The sequence below is a fragment of the Phragmites australis genome, chromosome 2 (genome assembly GCF_958298935.1).
Source record: "Phragmites australis chromosome 2, lpPhrAust1.1, whole genome shotgun sequence".
NCBI classification, from domain to species: domain Eukaryota; kingdom Viridiplantae; phylum Streptophyta; class Magnoliopsida; order Poales; family Poaceae; genus Phragmites; species Phragmites australis.
Genome location: NC_084922.1, coordinates 47,985,114 through 48,008,033, shown reverse-complemented (window position 1 = coordinate 48,008,033; position 22,920 = coordinate 47,985,114). Strand labels below are relative to the sequence as shown.

At 42.9% G+C, this 22,920-nt stretch overlaps 2 protein-coding genes across 2 annotated transcripts; both read right to left on the bottom strand.

The window, feature by feature from the left end:
• Positions 1-11,329: 11,329 nt before the first annotated feature.
• LOC133910202 (uncharacterized) lies at positions 11,330-13,804 on the bottom strand. Its single transcript, XM_062352712.1, has 7 exons — positions 13,685-13,804; positions 13,490-13,582; positions 13,064-13,168; positions 12,834-12,932; positions 12,028-12,126; positions 11,827-11,958; positions 11,330-11,709 (listed from the first exon to the last, which is right to left on the bottom strand). The coding sequence occupies exons 2-7, from the start codon at positions 13,544-13,546 to the stop codon at positions 11,434-11,436; spliced, it is 768 nt and encodes a 255-aa protein (XP_062208696.1). The 5' UTR covers positions 13,547-13,582; positions 13,685-13,804; the 3' UTR covers positions 11,330-11,433.
• Positions 13,805-16,917: 3,113 nt separating this feature from the next.
• LOC133909406 (uncharacterized) lies at positions 16,918-20,079 on the bottom strand. The gene is given in 10 exon segments (XM_062351828.1): positions 16,918-17,273; positions 17,353-17,469; positions 17,816-17,995; positions 18,125-18,253; positions 18,326-18,424; positions 19,027-19,152; positions 19,154-19,180; positions 19,299-19,403; positions 19,730-19,822; positions 19,921-20,079. Coding segments are annotated over 10 exon segments (1,107 nt in total). The 5' UTR covers positions 20,002-20,079; the 3' UTR covers positions 16,918-17,123.
• Between the last annotated feature and the right edge of the window lie 2,841 nt (positions 20,080-22,920).

Below are 22,920 nucleotides of genomic sequence, written 5' to 3'. Positions count from 1 at the left end.
CGGTCTTAATACTTCCTCCCCCTCTTCTCTAGGTCTATAGGGATCTTTATCTGCTTGCAATGACCTTCCGACCATGAAGGTTTTAATGGAAAATGATTTTTCAAAACCAAACTGCTCTAACATCTTTTGAGTTAGTTTGACTGATGTACAAAAATTCCATCTGCCACATGCTCTAGTTGCAGGCCTAAGCGAAACTTAGTTTTACCCAAATCTTTCATTTCAAATTCGAACATCAAGTACGAACTTGCTTCTTGTATTTCTTCTTCTGTACTGATGATATTCATATCATTTACACATACATATATTACGCAAAATCCATCTTGGGACATTCTTATAAATACAAGAGGATAAGTCGTACTATTAGTGTAGCCTCGTTTTTTTAAGAAATTATTTAAATGATTGTACCACATTCTACATGACTGTTTCAACCCATAGAACGACTTCTTCAATTGTACGCTATAAAGATATCTATTTATTTTATTCTAATTCGACAATGGTATTCCTTCAGGTACCTTCATATAAATATTCGAATCAAGGCTCCCATAAAGATATACGGTCACAACATCCATCTGTTTTATTTTCAACTCCATGTTAACTACCGTTGAGATTAAATATCTAAATGTAATGTCACATATCACTAGGAAATAGATTTTTTTCATAATCAACGCCTGGTCGTTGAGTGAAACCTTGTGCAACTAGTCATGCTTTGTACCTTACAATTTCATTCCTTTCATTTCGCTTACGAATAAAAACTCACTTATATCCTATTGGTTTGATGTGAGAAGGTGTGTGGTATACTGGCCCAAAAATATCTCTTTTGTTCAGGGTCAACATTTCAATTGTTATTACCTTCAGTCAGTCTTTCCAATCTGACCTCATTCTACATCCGGTGACCGAAATAGGATTAGGGTCATGATCTATAACTATGATAATTTTATTTACGAAGTATATACAATTATTGTGGTTGCTATGTTCGAGGATTCTACTGAATTCGCATAGCTTATTGCTATTTTATCATGGGTTGTACTTTCAGGTGCTTCTACATCTTACTATTCGTTATTTTTTATTATAGGAGTAAGATCCTTTAATTTAACAGTATCAATTACAGCGCGCGTATTTTCCTTATTTTCTTCCTATGTGAGAAGATTCAAATCCGGTATGCCTACTTCCTTAGATTTCATACCATCGCTAGGTCTCAACTGGCTCCCTTTCTTTTTCCTTTGGTCATTTTTGTGATCGGTTGTGGTAAGCTCGCATTCCCTACTTTTGCCAGATGTCTCCGGCTATTTGAGACTTGAGGAACTAAATTTCTTGTCCTTTATTATTTTTTGAACTTCTAGGACAAGATGAGAGATACCTTCTTTTGGTATTTCCACCATCTTCAGTGCATTGCGTGCAGTCACATGCGACTTAGTCACACTCTTCAAATCACTAAAATGATCAGGTAAATCGTTTGCTAATTTCTGCAAATCGATAATTTTTTGTATTTCATCATTTGCTTCACTAGTGAGAGGATCATGCGCCGCAATTCCTTCGGCTTGCCAAATAATTTTCCGATATTTTTCATACAATGGTATATTTTCTCCTAATGATGGAAAATTATTGTCATATAAAATGCAATCAGCGAAGTGAGCCGTATGCAAATTTTCAGTTGTTGGTTCTAAATATCGGATTATGGATGCAGTCTCATAACCGACATATATTCCAATTTTTCACAAATATCCCATACCTGTTTATTGTGACGGCAGTATTGGCACATAAACCATACATCCAAATTTATATAAATTTAAATTTTTTGGAACTACCCCTTGCACTAGTTGCATAGATGAATGAATGTTATAGGAGGACGATATATAATTAATGAGAGCTGTTGCATGTAAGACTGCATGTTCTGGACATATAGTGGATATATTATAGTGCTGCAATAAGGATCTAGCAATACATTTAATTCACATACCGTACAAAATGTTCAACTTTAATTCACATACCAGTAAAATAATCATCGAACGCTTTAGAAGTAAATTTTTCCATTCTAGTGGATTTCACTCGATGGTAATCCTGATTTGTATGATTTGTGAGATCAACTTTGCAAAGGCATGATTACGCGTAAATAATAGACATACATGCGATAACTTCAAGGATGCGTCTATCAATACAATAAAGTACCAAAATAGGCCAAATAACGGCTGAATAGACTACAAATACCCCATGGATTCGGTCCAGGAATGCAGGGGTTTCATCTTATACCTTCAAGGTAGATGGTGTAGGATCTAGGATACCGACTAGAGGGGGGTGAATAGATGGTTTTAAAACTAATTGCTAAGCAATCAACCAAACTTGCGCAAACAAACTAAAGATCACTATAGCAATATGAAAATAACTAAGAGCTATGTCAAGTTTGTAATACTAAGGTGACATGCAACAATTTATATTCTAAGAAGATAAATTGTATAAAGTAAATTGCATAAAGTAAATAGCTGAAAGGATGACACACGAAATTTATCCCGTGGTATCGGTGATTTGCGGATCACCTCTAATCAACATTGAGGTGAGTCCAATTCTCACATGAGAAAGGCTCACACCGAGCAACTTGATCTTAAACCAGAATTGAACAAGAACTACTCAATACCTTAATTTCACTAGAGTATCACTTTTCCTCTCCGACAAGACGTGCTCAAAGCCTCTCACAATCACCGACGTGGCTACTTCATAATTTTCTTTGAAGGTCTCAACAGAGTAACAACCTCTAAGCCGTCTAGGAGGTGACAACCTACAAGAGTAACAAGTCAATGACGCTTGCTTGAAGGATCACTAATGCCCCAATGCTTAAACTTTTCAAAATTATGCACTGGATGCTCTCATACTCTTAAAATGCAACTGCCAAACCAAGAGAGGGAGACGAGGAATGCAAGAGCTCAAATGAGTTGTAGTGAAGTGCTAGCATTTTTTCCTGAATCAGCCAAGTGACTTCATATAGGCCACACTCTATAATGTGACCATTTCTATTGATTTGACACTTCTGCGACACTGGCAGTCAGATTGCAGGTCAATTAGAGGTCACACCGCCAGCCGTTCAACGGCTATAAAGTCATGATGATTACTTCTGACACAGGCCAGCGGTCAGACTACCAACCCTCTCGGTCAGATCGTGGGCAGGGAACAGAGTGTTAAAACTCTCTGTTCCCGGGTGGTCAGACCGAACATGCCTAATGGTCAGACCGCTAGCCACAATAGAGGGTCCAAACTCCTCTGTTCCTTGGCGGTCAGACTAGGCCGTGCCTCGATTAAACTAGGACTAAGGTCTGAACACATCTCAAATATGGTTATACAACGGTCAGACTATCAAGGCCCTTCGGTCATACCGTGACACTTGAAACTTGAACAGAACAACCTTTTCTATAAAACGTCAGAACAACCTTTTCTATAAAACGTCAGAACAACCTTTTCTATACAATGGTCAGACTGGCTGTTCCGACGGTCAGACTGCTACAACTCAGAAACACTAAAGGGCTGTCTTTCTTTGGTTTCTCTCAAACTATATTTCCCACTCTATATGAAATGCAAGTTTGAGCAATTTCGGAACTTTAGATGTCTCAAGTAAACGCACATCAATCTCTCTTAATAGTACGACACTTATCCTATCAATCCGGTTAATTTTCTTCTCTAATCTCCTTTGACAGGTAAAAGAAAATACCCTACAATTATACCTTTTCTTTGAGCTATCCATTTTCATATTTTTCACACATATGTCTTCTAGCTTCGCAACACCTTTGTGACTAACCTTTTCATAACTCAAATAAACATGTTAGTCTACAAATTTCTTATTGACATTAATTACCAAAACACAAAATAGGGGTCTAGATGCTTCAGACGGTCTTATTATTAATTTCCCAGTAGCACATGCAGTGCCTACAAAATTTTCATGATTCAAAAAATTATTTACATTTACACCATGATCTTGTGAGTTAGTAATTATGTTTTTCATCATTCTAAGATCAGGGTGACCTATTCTATCATGTCACAGGGAGAATAATTCTGTACTACGAAACACTGTTTTTAAGGTAGTGAATACTTTAGGTGCTCTAATGCGAGTGTAGTACAAGCCATTGCTCATAGAGGGAAGTTTTTCTAGAATTCTCACCTCACTATCCCGCTTAGTGATGAGTATGTGCTCCCTACCATCTTCTTCACCAGTTTCTACCAGAAACCGTTAGCGCGGATATCTTTAAAACTTAAGATATTTCGTGTAGATTCAGGTACAACAATACTTCTTTAATATGCAAAGTAGTTCCTATAGATATGATTGTGGCTCTTTTAGAACCTACTATGCATTTATCACTATCAGTGATAATCATCACTTTTTCAGAGCAATTTCTAATAGACTAAAAATACATATTTTCTCTTAAGATAGTGTTTGCGGTTCCACTATCCACAACACACACTTTCTCTATACGGGAGTCGCACCTATTCTATAAAGCATTCAACATTCACATGTGAGGAAATAGCAAGAAGACTAAATGCTTTATTAAATATTAAAAAAAATACTATTTGCAGCAAAGCTTGCTTTTCTAGAGCTTATATTTATTTATTTAATCCTCCTAAATTTAACAACTAAATAAATAACTAATTACTCTATTTCTAGATAGAGTGTGCAAAATATCCAGCCACTTCATCTTCAATAGCTTTCTTTTCCGCTTCATCCTACATAGCATCTTCTATGGCATTGGAGGAGGGCAAAGTAGAGGCTTTCGCATCCTTTATTGGGAAGTCAAAGTCTTTTACTGCTAGTGTGTGAACATCATCAACCTCTATTTGACATGCTTTCCTTTCAACTATGGCTACATTGTCCCCCTCTATCCCCACTGCAATGGTGAGGTGTGTTTTTGGCTGCTCCTTCTTCTTGTTCTTGTATGCGTCCACGACATACTTTGATGCTTTGCAGATTTGGGACCAATGACCCCAAACACCGACTTATAACATGTCATGTTCTGCTCACTATATGGCTTGACTTATTATCATCACTGGGCGTGACTTTGTTTGCCACCATTTTCTGTCCTCCCTTCTCCTGCTTTTTATTGTGGTTCTTGTGTGCTTCGAAAAAACTATGATTGACTTCTAGTCTACTGCTCTTTCCTTGCAAATGGGATAAGAAGTTCTTGTTTATGATTTCGTCATGAACTTTATGAAGGTGCAACACATCAATTAGTTCAAAATACATCTTGTATTTTGATTGACGGTGATTGCATGTGGATTCTGCCATATTCAGGTGGAAAGTGAAAAGTCTTCTCGATTTTCTCCTTTTCTGTGATCTCTTTCCTACAGAGACACCAGAGTGTGCAAATACGGTGTAACGTGAAGTTGTACTCTCTAACATGCTTGTAGTCACAAAAGCGGAGCCAGACCCATTCTTGCTCTACAAGAGGCTTCATGGTGTACTTAAGGCGCTCAAAATGCTCTGATAGTGTGTCCCATAGTGTCTTAGCGCTGGTCATGGCCACTCATTCGTCAAAGTGGAGGAGAGATGGTGGTAGAGAAAATAAAGTGCCTGATCATTCTCATCCTCCATGGGAACCATTGCACTACTTGTTCCCAGGCCAATGGCAACACGGAGCTTTTTCGTTCCAAGTACAATCCAGATATCCAACGTCCAAGTGAGATAGTTACAGTCATCTGCATTCAGCTTAGCGAACTCCTTATTCGTGATACAAGTCATCTACATATTTAAATGATGCAAATATTACTACTAGTAAAGTTGCATCATGTTGCTAAATACTGGTATTTTTTTGACATTTTATATGCTATTATATGAATTTTACTGAATTTAAACGCATAGCAGGCAATTTAAACAGTAGCAACAATAGCATATGAATAATAAGAAAAGAATTAAATACTGCATAATTGCTAAAACTATGCTAAATTTGAATTCTAGATGTACTTTTATGAAAGAAAAAAATATTTCAGGGTCTATATGCAAAACTCCAGGATTTGTGTAATTTTTAGAAACACAGAGTCTAATATGCAAAATTAGTGCATCTAGATAATTTTCAAAATAAATAGGGGCTTAAATGCAAAATAAAATGGTATTGCGGTTAATTAATTGAAAGTTTTAGGGGCTAAATGTAAAATTTCAGTCTTTTTCTTTTATTACCACTGGTTTTCTTCCTTTATTGGGTCGGTCTACTAGCATTTGGGCCGGCCCAACTCATTCCAGCCCACGCCCATATACATGAGGGCAACTAGGGTTTGAAAACCCAAGCCATCACATAGACTGGCGGCCTACCCGATGGTGGCGATCAAGACGAAGGCAGCGCGGCAGCCATCGGCCAACGGGCGACGCATGGCTGACACACGATGTCGTTGCATGGATGTGCCATGGTACAACCCACGGCTGGTGCTCCGGCGCAACCATCAGTCCATTCACGGTCGAAACAGTGAGCACCGGCTAGGCGGCGGCGAGCTCGCGGAAGGGCCGTGTGACGGGTGCGATGGACGGCCGGCTTCGAGCGTTGGTGTGCGGTGGTTGGGGTGGAGGCGTGCAGCTAGGGTTTAACATATCGTTGGTAACCGATCAAAAACTACGATTACCAAGCTTACCATGCCGCGCCGAGTTCATAGGCGACGAATTTCGAATTCAAATTCAAAAAATTCGAAAAATAGAATAAAAATAAAAAATCCTAAAAACTAGAGACAATACTAAGACCTTATGTGAAAAAAAAAATTCAAAAATAATGCCGTTTGCATCATATTATATTAGGAGAAAATTTGAAAAAAAAAAGAAAAAAAAGTTAAAGCGTGCAACTCATTTATTAACTCATGTTTAGAAAAATCTTAACATGCAAACATATATTTTTCTTGTGTAGGACGTATTTTAAGAGGATCTTTAAAATTGGTTTAACTTAATTTAGATTTTTATTAATTTCTCCATAATTTTTACAAAGTGCACAAGCATAAAGTGAATATGTTAAGAAATAATATTGTAATTAACCTTTTCATGTCTACCATTATTTTTTCTACATAAAGCATAGTATAAGTAAACTAATAAAGTGGTTTTACTAATTTTGAAGGTGTGATAGGTTAGTTATGAGTTAATCTAGTTGATACACATTTACATAATCTTGCATATTATAATAACTATTTCAAGAGTTCATGTATTTTCAAAAGATATAAGATCATGTAAAGAAGACTAACAAAATTGGTTTCATGATTTTGGATTAGCAAAGAGTTAACTATGCATTTAACTAGGTTTAGCAAATACATTTTCTCACAGAAAATATTTAACATTTTTGTTTCACTTGATTTGAAGCACAGATGAATTAGTTATTGATTTTACAAGGTTGATCCATTTTTTTAAGTTAAATTTCATTGAAATTCGAGAAAATCGCTCGATAAATCAGGTTACCGAGAAATACGGTTAATGCAAAAAAATCGGCCAATAAATCGGTAAATTCGCTCGATAATAGGTTCAATTCAAGCGGTTATCAAATGTGGATTCGATCGATTTTTCTTCAAATTAAAAATTTGATAGAGTAAATTTTGAACGAATTCTTATCAAATTTTGAGCGGTTTTTGCGATAACTGCGAATTTCCTGTTATCGTCTAGGACCGGTTTTCATGGCTCAAACGATATTACGAACCTTGCGCGTAGCAGCATAGGCGATGGGCCACACGATGGCAACTTCGGGCGGCGCTCAGTGGCTGCTGGAACAAGCGCGGCCATCGGTGGAACGGGTGAGGTGGCGTGCACGCGTAGACCGGTGGTGGCGCATACAAGCAGGTGACGGCAGGGCTGACAACGTGCTGTAGGCGGCCGGCGCGACAGAGAAGTGGTAGTGCCGAACTATCGATCCAACCCCATGGAGCTTGGCAAGAGGGTGGCGGCGTCCAACCGTTTTGCTGGGGGTAGGCGTGTGTCGGTGTATCAGGAACCGGAGGTCCCTGAGTCCCGAGGCCAGGCCGGCCATCCGCCACGTGTCGCCATCCCACGAGGTCCCTCCGGCGGGATGAGGAAAGTTCAAGTCCCGGGAGAAGGTGCTCGGGGCCACAGTCACTGGTTCCCGAGCATCCCAGTTCCCCGATGATTCGTAAAGTCTAAGTTCCGGGAAGAAAGTGCTCGAGGAGGTGCCCGGTCACCCCCGAGCACCCTAGTCCCCCGACGATCAGAAGAGCTAAGTTCCGGGAGAGAGTGCTCGGGGACTGCGCGCGGCAGCCCCCGAGCGCTCAGTTCCCCGAGGGTCAGTGTGAAAGTGCTCGGGAGGGAGTGCTCGGGGCTGCACGTGGCAGCCCCCGGACTCTCGGTTCCCCGAAAGATCTATGCAAAAGTGCTCGGCAGAGAGTGCTCGGGGTTGCACGTGGCAGCCCTCGAGCACTCGGTTCCCCGAAGGTTCGTGCAAGAGTGCTCGGGAGAGAGTGCTCGGGGAGGTGAACAGTACCCCGAGCGCCCGGTACCCCGAGGGCGAAGATAGGCATTCTCGGGAGAGAGTGCTCGAGGAGGTGAACAGTATCCCCGAGCACTCGGTGCCCCGACGACCCAGAAAGACCCCCGAGGCACCCGTCGATGGGGTGTCAATCCGTCAGAGGTCCGAGGCCACATTCAATGAGCGTGCGTGGCCTGACATCCCCAACTGCTCCCGCCGCAGTGTCAGTTCCTGCCATGTTTTGGCAGAGAGGCGTGGGGCTATTAATTGCACGGGTCCCGTCCCGTATCATCCGGTGTGTCTCGGGATAACATCGCCAGGATCAAGGCGTTCCGTCCGCTGCCCTGCTGTGGCATAGGAACAAGACAGGGCGGGCACGCCGGGTTGCTCTGCGGCTGCCCGATGGGCCCTCTCTACGGCGCCCGTTGCCAGGGCGTTTATGGTGACAGGTGACCGGGCGTGCGCCGCGTTTCCCACCCCCTGGTCACTTCGCCCAGAAGAAATGATGACGTCTTTCCCAGTCGTGGCATCTTGGAACTTGTGCCCCCTCCTTTCCGTTCGGGGCATGTCGCAGCCGGCGAGTGCATAAAAGAGTCGGCACACACAAGAAGGAGGGGACGGAGAGACAGAGAAAAAACAACCCAACAAGCGAACAAGCAATCGAACAAGAGACCGCAAGAATCGAACCATAGACCAACTCAAGGCATAGTCCATGCCCAAGAACAAGGAGCCTCAAGCTCTTAGTTAGACACAATATTCTTGTAACCGGTAACATTCTTGAGGGACTTCCTCAGGACAGTTATTACATCCATACAGGAGTAGGGTATTACGCCCCCCGTGCGGTCCGAACCTGTCTAAATTCCGTTGCGTTACTTCTCTTTGCACTAGATCATCAATCCCACCACCGGCCGTTGCATTTACTCTCATTTATTTCTCCGACGAACTTATTCAGGATCATCCCCCCGGCCGAATCTCTAAAAAAGGGGTCTCTCGGGATCTCTGCGACAGGAGTTAATCCTCCGATAGCGTGTGTCACAAGCGACGACCCGGCCGCTTGCGGGCGTCAATGGTATAGACACATGCGGCATCAATTACATACAAATCGTGATTTAGCAAACAGTTTAATTCCTTAAAATAATCTATTTGCTCACCATGCACATACCGTAGAGATTGATGTCGGTAGATCACGTGGTGCAAGATGAATTTGATGCAGTGTAGTTTGGTCATAAGCGGATTCGTTCCGTTAGCTTGGTCTCCAGTATAGCTTCATGCTAATAACGTACGAAAGAACCTCTGCTACCGGGTGTAGTTCAAATATTTCAACGATTAACAATCACACAAATAAGAGACACAGCGTAGATTAAAAGTTTTCTCTATTATTCATCTATGTTCTATATTGAGAATTTTACCCTTATATTTATAGTATAAAACTCTTAAAAATAGAATTAATCTTGAAGAGATAAAATTTGTTCCAATAAAATCAAACTTTAAAAGATCAGACGGGTCTACGTACTGTTAGGATACTTCTGGTTTTCTAACAGGGAGAAGAGGCGTGTTGCATTGCATGCTGCATGCATTCCCGTGTGGTGGCCGCTAGAATCTGCAGGGGGGAACAGTAGAGGTGGTGGCGTAGTGACACCGTGACGCGAGTCCTGTTCAATAGATTTGGATTACGCCTGCATTGACGTCCATCCATCGATCATAGCTACAGCTCGTGGCGCGGCCTATCTCCTCCACCATCTCTCTGCTTCCTGTATATTCTGTCGCACCTGCCGCAGCCGAAGGGGCACACCCTGGTCTTCAGTTCAGCCTCCTCACCTACTCTCTCTCTCATCAGTGAGTAGGACAGGACAAAGTAGCGGTCGCATCCGTATGCCACTATGCATGATGTCAAAATCCAAATGCAAATTCAATCGTAACGTAATTCGCTCGGATGGTAGAGCAATTGCATTCCATCATCCATTCTGATGGAAAAGAAGAGAGAGATCGTAATGTATAGTTCCATCTCCAACATTCGCAAAAAGAAAAAAGTTCCATGTCCAACGTACACTTCTGTGCAACTGCGAGCATTTACACCACTGCCCCCCCCCCCCCCCCCCCTGCCGCCGCACCGTGTGCAACGCTGCAAGCCTAGGCTGAAACGGACCATCACGCCTCGGGCCCTTCCTCCTTGCACCGAAACGGGTTCCAACCTGAGGAATGAGGATCTTCCTGCGCCTGCGCCGGCGGCCGCGTCCCCAACTGGGCGTCGCCGCCAAAGCAGCACGCACGCAGAAAAGACTCGAGGGGAAAGTGCAGCTGTAGCCTTTCGGCGTCGCTGAAGCTTCTCCTCGCCAAACCAGGACTGTTCTGATATGTAGGCACATGTGTATCACATGTGCTCACTTCATATGCAACTTTACATGGATTCTCAGTTCCCCCCTGTAGGGTGATGCAGCTGTTTCTTGATCTTTCAACTGTTGGGAAAGGCACAGGTGAATGGAATCGACAGATGTAAGATCAACCGTGTGATAGTTGCTGGCTGCACATGTCTACTGGTAAATGTGAATGTGTGAGCAGAGCACAGCATGAAACAATACCAACGGAAGAAGCTGAGTACCAATTCATGCCACCTTGATTAATCGGGATAGGAATCGTCAGGAGAACTTAAAAGTTCAAAAGACATGGCGACAGATTAATGGGCCAGCAATCGCAACAGCTGTTCTGCAGCAATGCCTGCGGTACAGTGTACAGTTTTGGGTGAACAAACACAGCAGCGTTTCAGCCTGAATGCATAAAACTGGGGATTAACCTGCAGAAAGCATGCTTTTGATAACAAAGCTGGAGACTGCAGGCACTTGTTTAAGGATGGCAGTTGCAGCCATGCTTTTTAAAAAAAAGCACCCTAAAATAAGTTGAAGTCAAACAGCACGATCTAAATAAATAAGATAATAACGAGGATATATACAATAAGGAGCACCGTGCTGCTGTCCATATTAGATAAGAAAACAGAACTACTGTAAGAACATTATTGTCTCGTTTAGGTCAATACAAATACCAATTGAGTAGAAGGGCTAACTGAACAGAGAAACATCCTAGATACAGCATGAAGGGTGGCACTCTGTAGTATGTAAATACTTCTGTAGTTATTTCCAAATGGTGCTGAAGCTCTCCGTCGTACTTCGCTAGAAGTTGTGATAATTTGGAGGGTACCCCGAATGCCAATAGCACTATTGTTTAGTTTCCGGCAGAAGTTGTCTCTGAACCCACTAAGCAACTCAATGGAGCAAAAGAATGAATCCGCTTCAGCGAATATCTCTGTAAGGATTCCAAATAGCCACATCATCATACAAATACTCATTACTATACCAAATAGAATAAGCTTCAGCTACCAACTTTACAATAAAGGGAATTTGATAAGACAATATCTTACTCCAGCATTTTTATCATCTGGATCACTCCGAAATGCGACTAAGAGTGGTGCCAAAATTTCATTCATGCCTTGCACATATCGTATTCCAGCATTCAGCTTGGCAAAGATTAATAGTACATTTTTCAGAGATTCCTGGTGAGAATCACAAAAGATCAGACATGCATCTGACAACACTGTTCGAACTCAGAGACTGGTATTTACCTGATTGGACTTTGCAGCAGATGAGTCACCACAGAAGAAATGCATGTCAGGGTGGGTGCGCTTTATATCACGGTCGATCTGCTCCATAATCTCCGAGTACTGTACAAGAGAAAAAGGAAGAAGTTCATTTTCCGAATAACCCCTAAAGTATAAAACCGTTCAGTTTACTTCTCAAAGTTCAATACCTGAGGAGGTAAAGTGATTCGGTATTAAAACTTTGGGGGAGTAAACTGAACGGTTTTATACTTTAGGGGTTATCCGGACTACACTAACTCTTTGAGGGAGTAAAATAAACTTCTTCCAAAAGAAAAAAATCCAGACAGCATAAGGGTGGTGAATTAATTAACACCCGCAACGAACCCAACAACATCTGTGCAGGGACACACCCCGTGCATGCACACTTACAAATAACTCAAACAAATGGCAAACAACCTAATTGTAGAATAATTGGTTCAGTGGGTTCAATAGCCAGTTTTCACATCGTATTCTCACAGCGCAATGAGCCTAGATTTTGGAGCAGCCGTAAGAGAATCACATTACACCAGTTCCACTCGCACTTGCCCTGACCAAATCATACATGATTTAACTATATGGTAATGTCAATTCTTATAAACCATAAAAAACACCCACCACTAGCATATGCATAGTTCTAATGCAATATCTAAGAAAGTGTAGCTAACCGTGTTATATGATCAGAATTTCTAACAAAATAAAAAAAAAATTATAGCATCAAAAGGCTCTGGATGTAACTAAAAAACTTATTGACTGTTCTTCCCAAGGCTTAAAGGGTGCTCCTCTTGGGTTACCTCCGACCTGTGGAGCAACACATTGTCAACATGCTGTGCATTTTCATTATGGTGGCCTTCTGATTCAACTCGTCTTGCACTCTTGCTATTGCCACCTACCTAGCACATTCAGCATTCAAGATCTCTGTTTTCTACCATAATTAGGCATTACTGATTCTACACGAGGTATGGTGTAACTACAAACTACAATTAATATACCATAATTATGATTTGAATATGCGGTGACTTACAGGGCTGACAAGGAACTCGTCTTTGAAAGCTGCGTACTGTGATCTCTTCTCTGCCAGCTCCTGCTCCCACAGTGAACGGTCATTGGGCAGAAAGCCCAGTAGCAGCTGCACAACCATAACATGTACTGTCAGTAACTGAAAAGGCAAAACCAAAAGCTTTGACTGCAACCTTTCCCCTACTGACGGAATCAGAATGATTCACCACCAAGGGTGAAAAGAAACAAGTAGACGATCTGAATTTCCTTAAGATTGAGCAGTTATACAAATTAAGGCCATCGTACAATGAAAGCTAGTCGCTTTGCCATTAGTTTTCACTGATATTGCTTAATGAACCTAACGTCCTAACTTCTCAAACTTTAGACCGCAGAACAAAGCCTGAAAGAAGGGGGGGGGGGGGGGGGGAGGGGAGGCGAGCAAATCAAGTACCTTCCACACAGTCGACCAGACGCCGGCCCCGTCCGGGACGCCCTGAGCTGCTAGCATCCTCACCTCATCGAGATTTATCACCTTCTTGGACAGCTGCTTGAGTCCACCACCGCCAAGAACCCATCAAAATGAAAACGACAAGCCAAAGGCTACCGAAGCTAGACTAAGGCATGCCAAAACAGCAGGGGATCTCACCGCCACGAAAATGCGGGACTACCGCGAGATCTCAAACTCCGGCGCCGTCGCCGGCGGTGGAGATCGCGGCGAGCTCGCCATGGATTTTGGCGTCGAAATGCACCCGTCCGTGACTTCAGAATCGTGTCGCTCATGGAGATATGTACCACGATCTGTGGGCTTCGTCGTAATCTACGGTTCAGATCTTCCGCTGACTTTTCCTCTCAAATAGGACCCACTTCACATCGTCACTAACCGAAACTTGTCTACGGGCAGTGCAGCCCATCGGCCCATTAAAGTGGGCCGGCCCACGAAATCAGGTATCTTCTCTTTTCCTCCTTCATTTGCTTTTCTCATTCACAATTTGACTATATTTATATTTTTCTTCATATGTGCATTCAAGGGGGTTTCCCGGTTTACCACTCACATTTGAAAATAGCCACAATACGGTTTGAAAGAAAATCGTGTTTAAAGTTTCAAACTCAACCCACATTTACCACCCACCTTCCCCTGCCACTCCATGCACCATGTATCCACCCCAGCTATGATAATGTCTTGTGCGCTTGAATCGCAGCCGTCCGTCTCGTCTTGCACCAATGTCAAACACCGAATACCACAACAAAATGGTCTTAGACTAAGCACGGATGCTCGGATTTTCTATAGGATTAATTCCTAGGAAGGAATACTACATGCACATATGGGTGCGTTTAGTGATTAAAGCGTATGTTCGCTCTAGGTGATATTATGTCTCTAGTCTTATTTACAACTGTGCTATGACGCATCCACATGGGTGTGTGTTTGTACTCTAAAAAAACATCAACTACTACAAAGCTTTTTATGGGCGCTCTAAGTATAGGAAATCCGCTTCTACGTTGACCTAAAGAGCTACCGAGCGAGACACTTTTCCTATGCATCGGTGGACCAAGAACAACAACTTGGTCAGCGACGTGGTGCGCCACGATTGGCCAACGAGGATGGATGGTGGGGTTGTTGGATAGGATTGCGGGTACTTTGATACTTCAAATACAGTTTTCTTTCGAGAATCAAGCCTCGGCCTGGATGGTTAATAAAGGTGATTGTGCCCATACATATCATGGATCAAACCTCAGGTTTGTTTCTTGTATTTCTCACCAAGGTGAAATTTTCTTTTAGTAGTAGACGACGTAATCGTAGATAACGAGACGCATGTGGTGACTTCGTCAATCTTCAAGATCTGCATCTCTCATCTTCAGTGGACGTTGTGTCTCACTAAGGTGGAATTTTCTTTCAGTGGTAGGTGACATACTCGTCGACAGTGAGACATCTGTAATGACTTTGTCAATCTTCAAGCTCCGCATCTCTAGCATCTAGTAGGCGTTGTGTGAGTACGTACATGTGGTAGCGTGAGTATGTTCATATGTCTGCATGTTGTATTAGAGTTCGAGCTGGCCAAATGAGCCGACACGTGGCCTAGTACTGTGGGCATGTGGCCCAAGCACGACACGACCCGTTTATAATTGGGTCAGACTAGCACGGCACGACGGGTTGGATCATGCTTGGGATGGAACCATGACATGCAGGGCCGACATGACCCGTTACGGCACTGCACGGCTTTAGCCTTTGGCTTGAGCCTTGGAATTCGGCAACGCCGCAACGCAACGTCTCCCATAGGCCCAGCGTTGCATTTTGCAAGCTAGCAGCATCAACAGAGTGTCAATGTAGGGCAGCCGTGCACATGCCTGTCGTTTCTCACTCTCTCACATGCAAGTTGCAACATGCACAAGCCCACATGCATATGGTAAGCCACATATATTTTTTTATTCATCAACGCACCATGACTCGTGACTATGAGCCAGCCTCTGCTGATATGGGAACTCAGAGCAGATGCATGCATGTGGTGAGCAATGTAACATCCCGAGTGTAGCATATTAGTCAATTACGAAATTCACACCAAATTAAAACTTTTTATAATTAATTAGGCTAACTAAAATCAAGAAAATATGTATACGAATGTATATATACCAGTATGTATATATTCATATATATTAAATATATTAAGTTGAATAGGTATTCCAAAATGCACTAGAATTGTTTTCAAAATAATCCCCGAATTGGTTCATGTGTATTGGTTTATAGTTTGTATGGTTCTTTGTGTGGAGCTTTAAAATTGAATGCTCAATTTCAAATCTACTCTTAGTTCCCCTCAGCTCAAATCAAACTGGATTCAAATCCCTTGAATTCAAATCCACTCTTGAAGATCTAGATCCAAGTTTAAACCCATAACCCTTCACCTTTTCTTTTTCTCTTTTCTTCCTTTTTTCCCCAAGCTCAATCTCCCTCTCCCGTCTCTTTTTCTCAGCCTAGCCAGCAAGGCCTCCTTCTCCTCGCTCTCTCCCTTGTCCAGTCCAGCTAGCCATTTCCCCCTTCCCCCGCGCTCGGCCCTCTCTCGCGTGCTGCCGGCTCAGCCTCCCCCACACGTGCTGCTGGCCCAGCCTCACCCGCGCACCAACCTGCTCACACACGCTTGCCCATGCCCGTGCAAGCTGCACCATACACGTGTCACTCGTGCCGCTGTTGCCTGCCCGACCTCCATCTCCCTCTCCTCCACCTCACCGCCACGACGTCGGACACCATTCCCCTCCGAGAAATATCCCTCCGCTCTCTATCTCTCTCTCTTCTCTCTCTCTGCCCATGCTCACGCCGCCCATACCACTGTGTCGCATGACTTCAGCGCCCACACGCGCACGTGGAAGGCATAGTATTATTGATAGATGTTGTGTGTGTGTGTATATAGCGAACAAACGGCTAAGCATCCGTTTGGCGGTTGGTTGCCTCCCAACGGGTGTCTTTTCAATTACTAACTGTTAATGATAATTAGATAGCTAATTGATCACATGTTTATACGAAGAGGGCGTCTATTCGCAACAATATCAATGCAGCAACATGTAGTACGGCGTGTCCCCAGCAAGCAGTCGGCAGGCTGGACTCGATTAACACGGGTCTCACCATCAACTTTATGTTCTTGGTTCGTGAACACACGGGACCAACTATTCCAGTGTTGTTCCTAAGGCCATGCAAAGTTGTAGATTGATGCATGCACGAATCTTTACCGTCTTAGGTATTTACTTTCTGAATGCTTACCATTGTTGCTCTTTGGATTTCATTGCGCAGTACTGTCAAGTTATTTTTCAACTTCAAGTTACATGTCTGCATCAAAACGAGCTTTAGATGAAAGGAAACCAACTGAAGACAAGGAAATTGGGCAACAAGGAAGCTGGATACCAATTTATGCCACCTTGATTAATCGGGATAGAAATCGTCGGCATGTGAACTTACAAGTTACAGAAGACATGAAATCAGATTAATGGACCAGCAATTGATATAAAAAACATCGCAACAGCTGTTCTGCTGCAATGCTGTGGCACAGTGTTACAATTTTGGGTGAACAAACACAGCAGCGCTTCAGCCGTAAGAGCTCAGTTCAGTGCAACTTATTTGCGACGTAGAGGAGGTGGCTGATGTTTGTTGGAGGGTAGTTCTGCAGGAGCTTGAGGTTGGAAGTGAAATCGCCCGCCAGGAGACGCTTCCGGACAAGGATCAGCATTGCACAGCATATTCTGAGCAAGGTTTCCTGTGTTCGGCAGAAAAAAGTTCAGGTAAAAAGCTAGAATCAAAAGGTTTGCAGAATAAACCAGAGAGTGTGTTGTTACCTGAGGACCATCAGGATCACTCAATAGCGTGTCCCATATATGAATAGTATCGGCGAAATTGAACTCCTGAGTCAGCAGTAACGTTATCCATCTGAATGCATAGAACTGGGGATTAACCTGCAGAAAAAAATGTTTTTGTTAATAAGGCTGGAGACTACAGGCACTTGTTTAAGGATGGCAGCTGCAGCCAGTGGATTCCCTGCTACAATGCTTTTGAAAAATAGCACCCTAAAATCAGTTGTAGTCAAAGACCACAATCTAATTAAATCAGATTATATCCAAGATATGTACAATAAGGAGCACTGTGCTGCTGTCCATATTAGATAAGAAAACAGACTACTGTAAGAATATTATTATCTCATTCAGGTCAATACACATACCAATTGAGTAGAAGGGCTAATTGAACAGAGAAACATCCTAGACACAGCATGAAGAGCGGCACTGTAGTATGTAAAAGACTTACTTCTGTAGTTATTTCCAAATGGTGCTGAAGCTCTCGGTCGTACTTCACTAGAAGTTGTGATAATTTGGAGAGCGTACCCCGAATGCCAACAGCGCTATTGTCTAGTTTCTGGCAGAAGTTGTCTCTGAACCCACTAAGCAACTCCACAAAGCAAAAGAATGAATCCGCTTCAGCGAATATCTGTAAGGATTCCGAATAGCTAAATCATGATACAAATACTCATTGCTATACCAAACAGAATAAGTTTCAGCTGTCAACTTTATAATAAAGGGCATTAAGAATTTGGTAAAACAATGTCTTACTCCATACAGCATTTTTATCATCTGGATCACTCCGAAACACGAAGAAGAGTGGTGCCAAAATTTCATTCATGCCTTGTACATATCTTATTCCAGCATTCAGCTTGGCAAAGATTAATAGTACATTTTTCAGAGATTCCTGGTGAGAATCACAGAAGATCAGACAGGCATCTGACAATACTATTTAAACTCAAAGAGAGTTGGGATTTACCTGATTGGACTTTGCAAAAGATGAGTCACCACAGAAGAAATGCATGTCAGGGTGGGTGCGCTTTACATCACGGTCAATCTGCTCCATAATCTCTGAGTACTGTATAAAAAAAATTCGAGACAGCATAAATTACCAACAAAAAAGCAATGAAGGGTGGTGAATCAACTCACACCGGCAACAAACTCAACAGCATATGTGCAGGGACACACCTCGTGTGTGCATATGTACAAATACACTCAAACTGAAAACACTGATGTTTCTGAAACTAAATGGTAAACAAACTAGTCGTAGAATAATTGGTTCAAAGAGTTCATTGGCCAGTTCTCACATCATATTCTCACAGTGGTTGACAGAAAGTGCCGGTTAACAAATTAGCCTAGATTTTGGAGCAGCTATAAATACAATGAGATCAGTGAGTTGTGTTACTACAGTCACACTTAGTTCTTGCTCTTACCAAATCATATATGCTATAACTGTATGCTAAAGTCAATTTCGATAAATCATAAACACACCCACCACTAGCGTATACATGGTACTAACATTAGATCTAAGGGAGTGTAGCTAACCGCATTATGTGACCAGAATTTCTAACAAACACCGACAACAAAGCCTTTTAGTCCAAACAAGTTGAGGGGTAGACCACCACAATTTATAACTAAATAAACAAAAAGAAATATGGCATGAAAAGGGACTAGTTGTACCTCAAAAAACTGATTCCAAGAACTGGTCTTCCCAAGGCTTAAAGGGTGCTCCTCTTGGGTTACCTCTGACCTGTGGAGCAGCCCATTGTCAACATGATCTGCATTTTCATTGCGTCCACCTTCGGATTCCACTCGTCGCGCTATTTCCACCTACCTAGCAAATTCAGGATTCAAGATCTCTGTTTTGCAGACATTATTGGTCCTAATGGGATGTCTGACTACAAATTACAATCACGAAACCACAAGTATGATCTGAATGTGCGGTGACTTACAGGGTTGCTAAGGAACTCGTCTTTGAAAGCTGCGTACTGTGATCTCTTCTTTGCCATCTCCTGCTCCCACAGTGAACGGTCATTGGGCAGATAGCCCAGTAGCAGCTGCACAACCATAACATGTGTCGTCAGTGACTGAAAAGGCAAAACCAAAAGCTTTGACTGCAACCTTTCCCTTACTGACCAAATCAGAATGCTTCGTCACCAAGGGTGAACAGAAACAAGTAGACGATTTTAACCGGCCATTAGTATCATAAAGCAAAAGGATAGACCAAAACTTCCTTGAGAAAAAAAAAACAGATGAAAGGGAACTAGTCGCTTTGCAGTAGTGTGCACTGCCACTGCCTACAAGAACATAATTACTCAACTCTCGAGCCTCTGACTACAGAACAAAACCCCAAAAAAAATTGAAAGAGGAGCAAATCAAGTACCTTCCACACAGTCGACCGGACGCCGGCCCCGTCCGGGACGCCCTGAGAGGCCAGCATCCTCAGCTCATCGAGATCTATCACCTTCTTGGACAGCTGCTTGAGTCCACCACCGCCCATTCAAAAAAAAAAAAAGATAAGCCACATGCCAGCCAAGCTAAACCAAGGAACGCGCAAACAGCAGGAGGTCTCACCGCCGCGAAGATGCGGGACTGCCGCGAGATCTCGAACTCCGGCAGGGGCGGCGGCGGCGGAGATCGCGGCGAGTTCGCCATGGATTTGGGCGTCGAGATGCACCCGTCCGTGGCACAGAATCGTGTCGGTCATGGAGATATGCACCGTGATCTGTCCCTGGCCGTCGATTTGTGGGCCTTTGGAATGTACACTCCAGATCGTCCGCTGACTTTTCGTCTCACGTTGGACCCACTTCACAGTATGGGCCTTTCGACGTCCAGGACATGTCGTTGGCCCAACGCAAAGCCCAAGCTAGTCTTCTTTCTTTTGAGAGGAAGCCCAAGCTAGACAGCTGAAGCTGAACGAACGGGTGTGGCCCAAGTAGAATCTAAAGCCCAATAGCCATGAAATTTTAATTTTTTAGATGATTATCCCTGAAGAAACAGAGGTGACTGAAGTTTAATCAAGCCTGTAGAAAAATATCAGAATTACCCCAAAAAAAAATTCAAGGAGAATATGATTCAGCTATGATTTAGAGTTACCACTGGGCAATCATAGTTAGCCATCGTTCCCAGGCCTAGCAACTCAAAGGTTACAAGCCACAAGGTAAAACTATCTAATTTTCATGTCAGATAAAAAGAAAAGTAAATTTACATGTCATGGTCGTAACTTGTATATGGATCATTGGCAACGTGAAGCAACGACGAAGGAGAAGAGCATGGAACTGAGCAAATGACAACATCCTCTGTTGCCGGTTGGGACTTGGGACTTGAGACAGACCACGCATTGAAAAGAATATTACAATTGAGAACTTGTGCTTGTTGGCAACTCCTAAACACTTCTGTTGCCTGAGAAAACTTGTGCATGACAAGGGGGAGGGCCACATGATACAATAACGATGGAGACAACAATGATATGCATACTAGCCTGTGATCAGCATACGATCTTTTGTCGCAATCAAAGTAGTCAGTGCAAGAAGCAGCAAGCAGGTAGGAACGCCCTGCAAGAAAAAGATAAGGACAGATAAACCAATCCAAAAGCAAATGCAAGATCACTTGTGTAGCCAGGTCAGAATATCATCTGGTCATGTATTCGTGAGTACGAGTACACGCATACGCAGTGATACAGATTAGTTCGAGGCTCGTCTGACCATTTTTTTTCACTTGGTCGTTTCTATTAACACTCCAGAGAACAAGTCACGGGCAGTTGAGGCTCTCTAATTTTCTTTTAGCAAGTTGCTGTTCAAATCATTTTATCAGATTTTAGCCAATGTGTCATGGAGCTCGTCAAGTGTATTATTAGTATATTTCTTAGCTAGGGTGTAATCACATAGTCTTGCACGCACAGCTTATTAGAACTATTTATTTACGTTAAGATTCGTACTATAGAGTTAAATAAAAAAATATAACATAAATAAGAAAAATAAGAGATGAATGGATATCAAATGAGAGATATAACCGACTGAAATAAGCAGTGTGTGCACCAGCACACATGGAAGGGAGGGGGATGCAAGTTTGAAAGGAAATTAACTCCCTGCAACTGAATCATAAGTCCTTAATTTTGTGAGGAAATTAATTTTATCATCAAGCAAAGTAGAGCGCATCTCACGTGTATATAAAAAGTCTTTGTTGCAGAAATTAGTACTACATTTCCAAAAAAAAGTTTGGAATTTGAGCGTTTCAGTCCGTGTGGCAATTTTTATATCCGAGTGGATTCAGTACGAGCGACAGAAGCATCAGCTCGGTCGTATCCAGGTTCGGTCATATCTAACTAGACGCCACCATACTTTTAATTCCCTTGTGGGGATTATAAGTGTTAGGCGCTCATCAATTTGCCACTTGATGCCGAGATCGAACACCGCGCAAATAGTGTCATGCATGCATGTTAGGCTAGGCTAAACAACATGATAATCAAGGTGGTCCCAACCAGCGGTGGATGCATGATAATCAACTGCTAGGAGACCCATCTCTTTCTTCCTTTCTCTTCTTTTCTTTCTCCCGTCTCTTACTCTTCTCCATCAACTGCTAGGGGCTCGTATCCTTTTTCCTCTCTTTCTTCTACTCCCTTGAGTCCCTCTTTCTTCTCCATACAACACCAGAGAATAGGGAAGCTTGAGCCCCCTCGCCCCTGAAGATTCGCCCCTGTCCCAGCCCGTCATGGTCACGATCCAGCAGTCGCTGCTACTGCTAGTACGACGTTCTGTGGTACTGTGGAAGGGACGGAATGCTGCAAAGGCCGGAATGCCTCCTCAAAGAGGCAAATGGTAACAGTGTTTGTAAGGTCAAATTACAGGGAAATATCAGATTTCAGATGATAATGGTAATAACATTAGAGATCGAGTAAGGTGTCAAGCAAGCAATCCCTAAGATCAGTAAGCGTTGGTGCCTTGGTCGGGATCGGAGATCGAATCTCTTCGATGCCGTGACAGGAGGCACCTGTGCTGTGACTGCGATCGATCCCACACACTGCACCAGAAGACACATCCTTCGAAGCCTGCACCTGAAGACACATCCTTGGAAGCAGAAGGAAAGCAAAGGAAAAGGTAGGTTCCAAGACAATATCGCTTCGACAAAAAAATTTGACTCCTGACACATCCGAAGAACCAAAAGGCAAAGAAGTGCTCCTTAATTACTCATATAATTAGTACATGTCACTCCGGCCCATTGAACTTTTCTGCTCCATCCCGTCAAAATACCAGTTGCCAAATCTTCTTCCATATCGGGCTATCAGTTCCTTCACCAGTTGAGTTGTCGGTATCTCTTTGTAATCTCTGGTCTCATAAGTGGATACCCAGTTTGTAAGCATCTCTTTGTAATCTCTTACCTGCAAGAGGACACTCAGGTGGTATCCTCATGGGGGTGAGGGATGAATCCACTGAGGTGGAGGATTTCCACATTGGCATCTATTGCATCAAGTTAGTATTGAGGAACAGAGATTCCAACTAGAGATGGAACATGATAACTGTCTATGGGCCGGTGGATCACAGTTGGTCGGACCACTTCCTTCATGAATTAAACTCT

Bases quoted from the DNA above. Each gene is read 5' to 3' on its own strand.
- LOC133910202 (XM_062352712.1), bottom strand. From the start codon at position 13,546: ATGCTAGCAGCTCAGGGCGTCCCGGACGGGGCCGGCGTCTGGTCGACT. The intron at 12,933-13,063 runs GTAAGTCACCGC...TGAATGTGCTAG, and splicing joins ACGAGTTCCTTGTCAGCCCT to GTAGGTGGCAATAGCAAGAG. The intron at 11,710-11,826 runs GTAAGATATTGT...ATCCTTACAGAG, and splicing joins CAGATGATAAAAATGCTGGA to ATATTCGCTGAAGCGGATTC.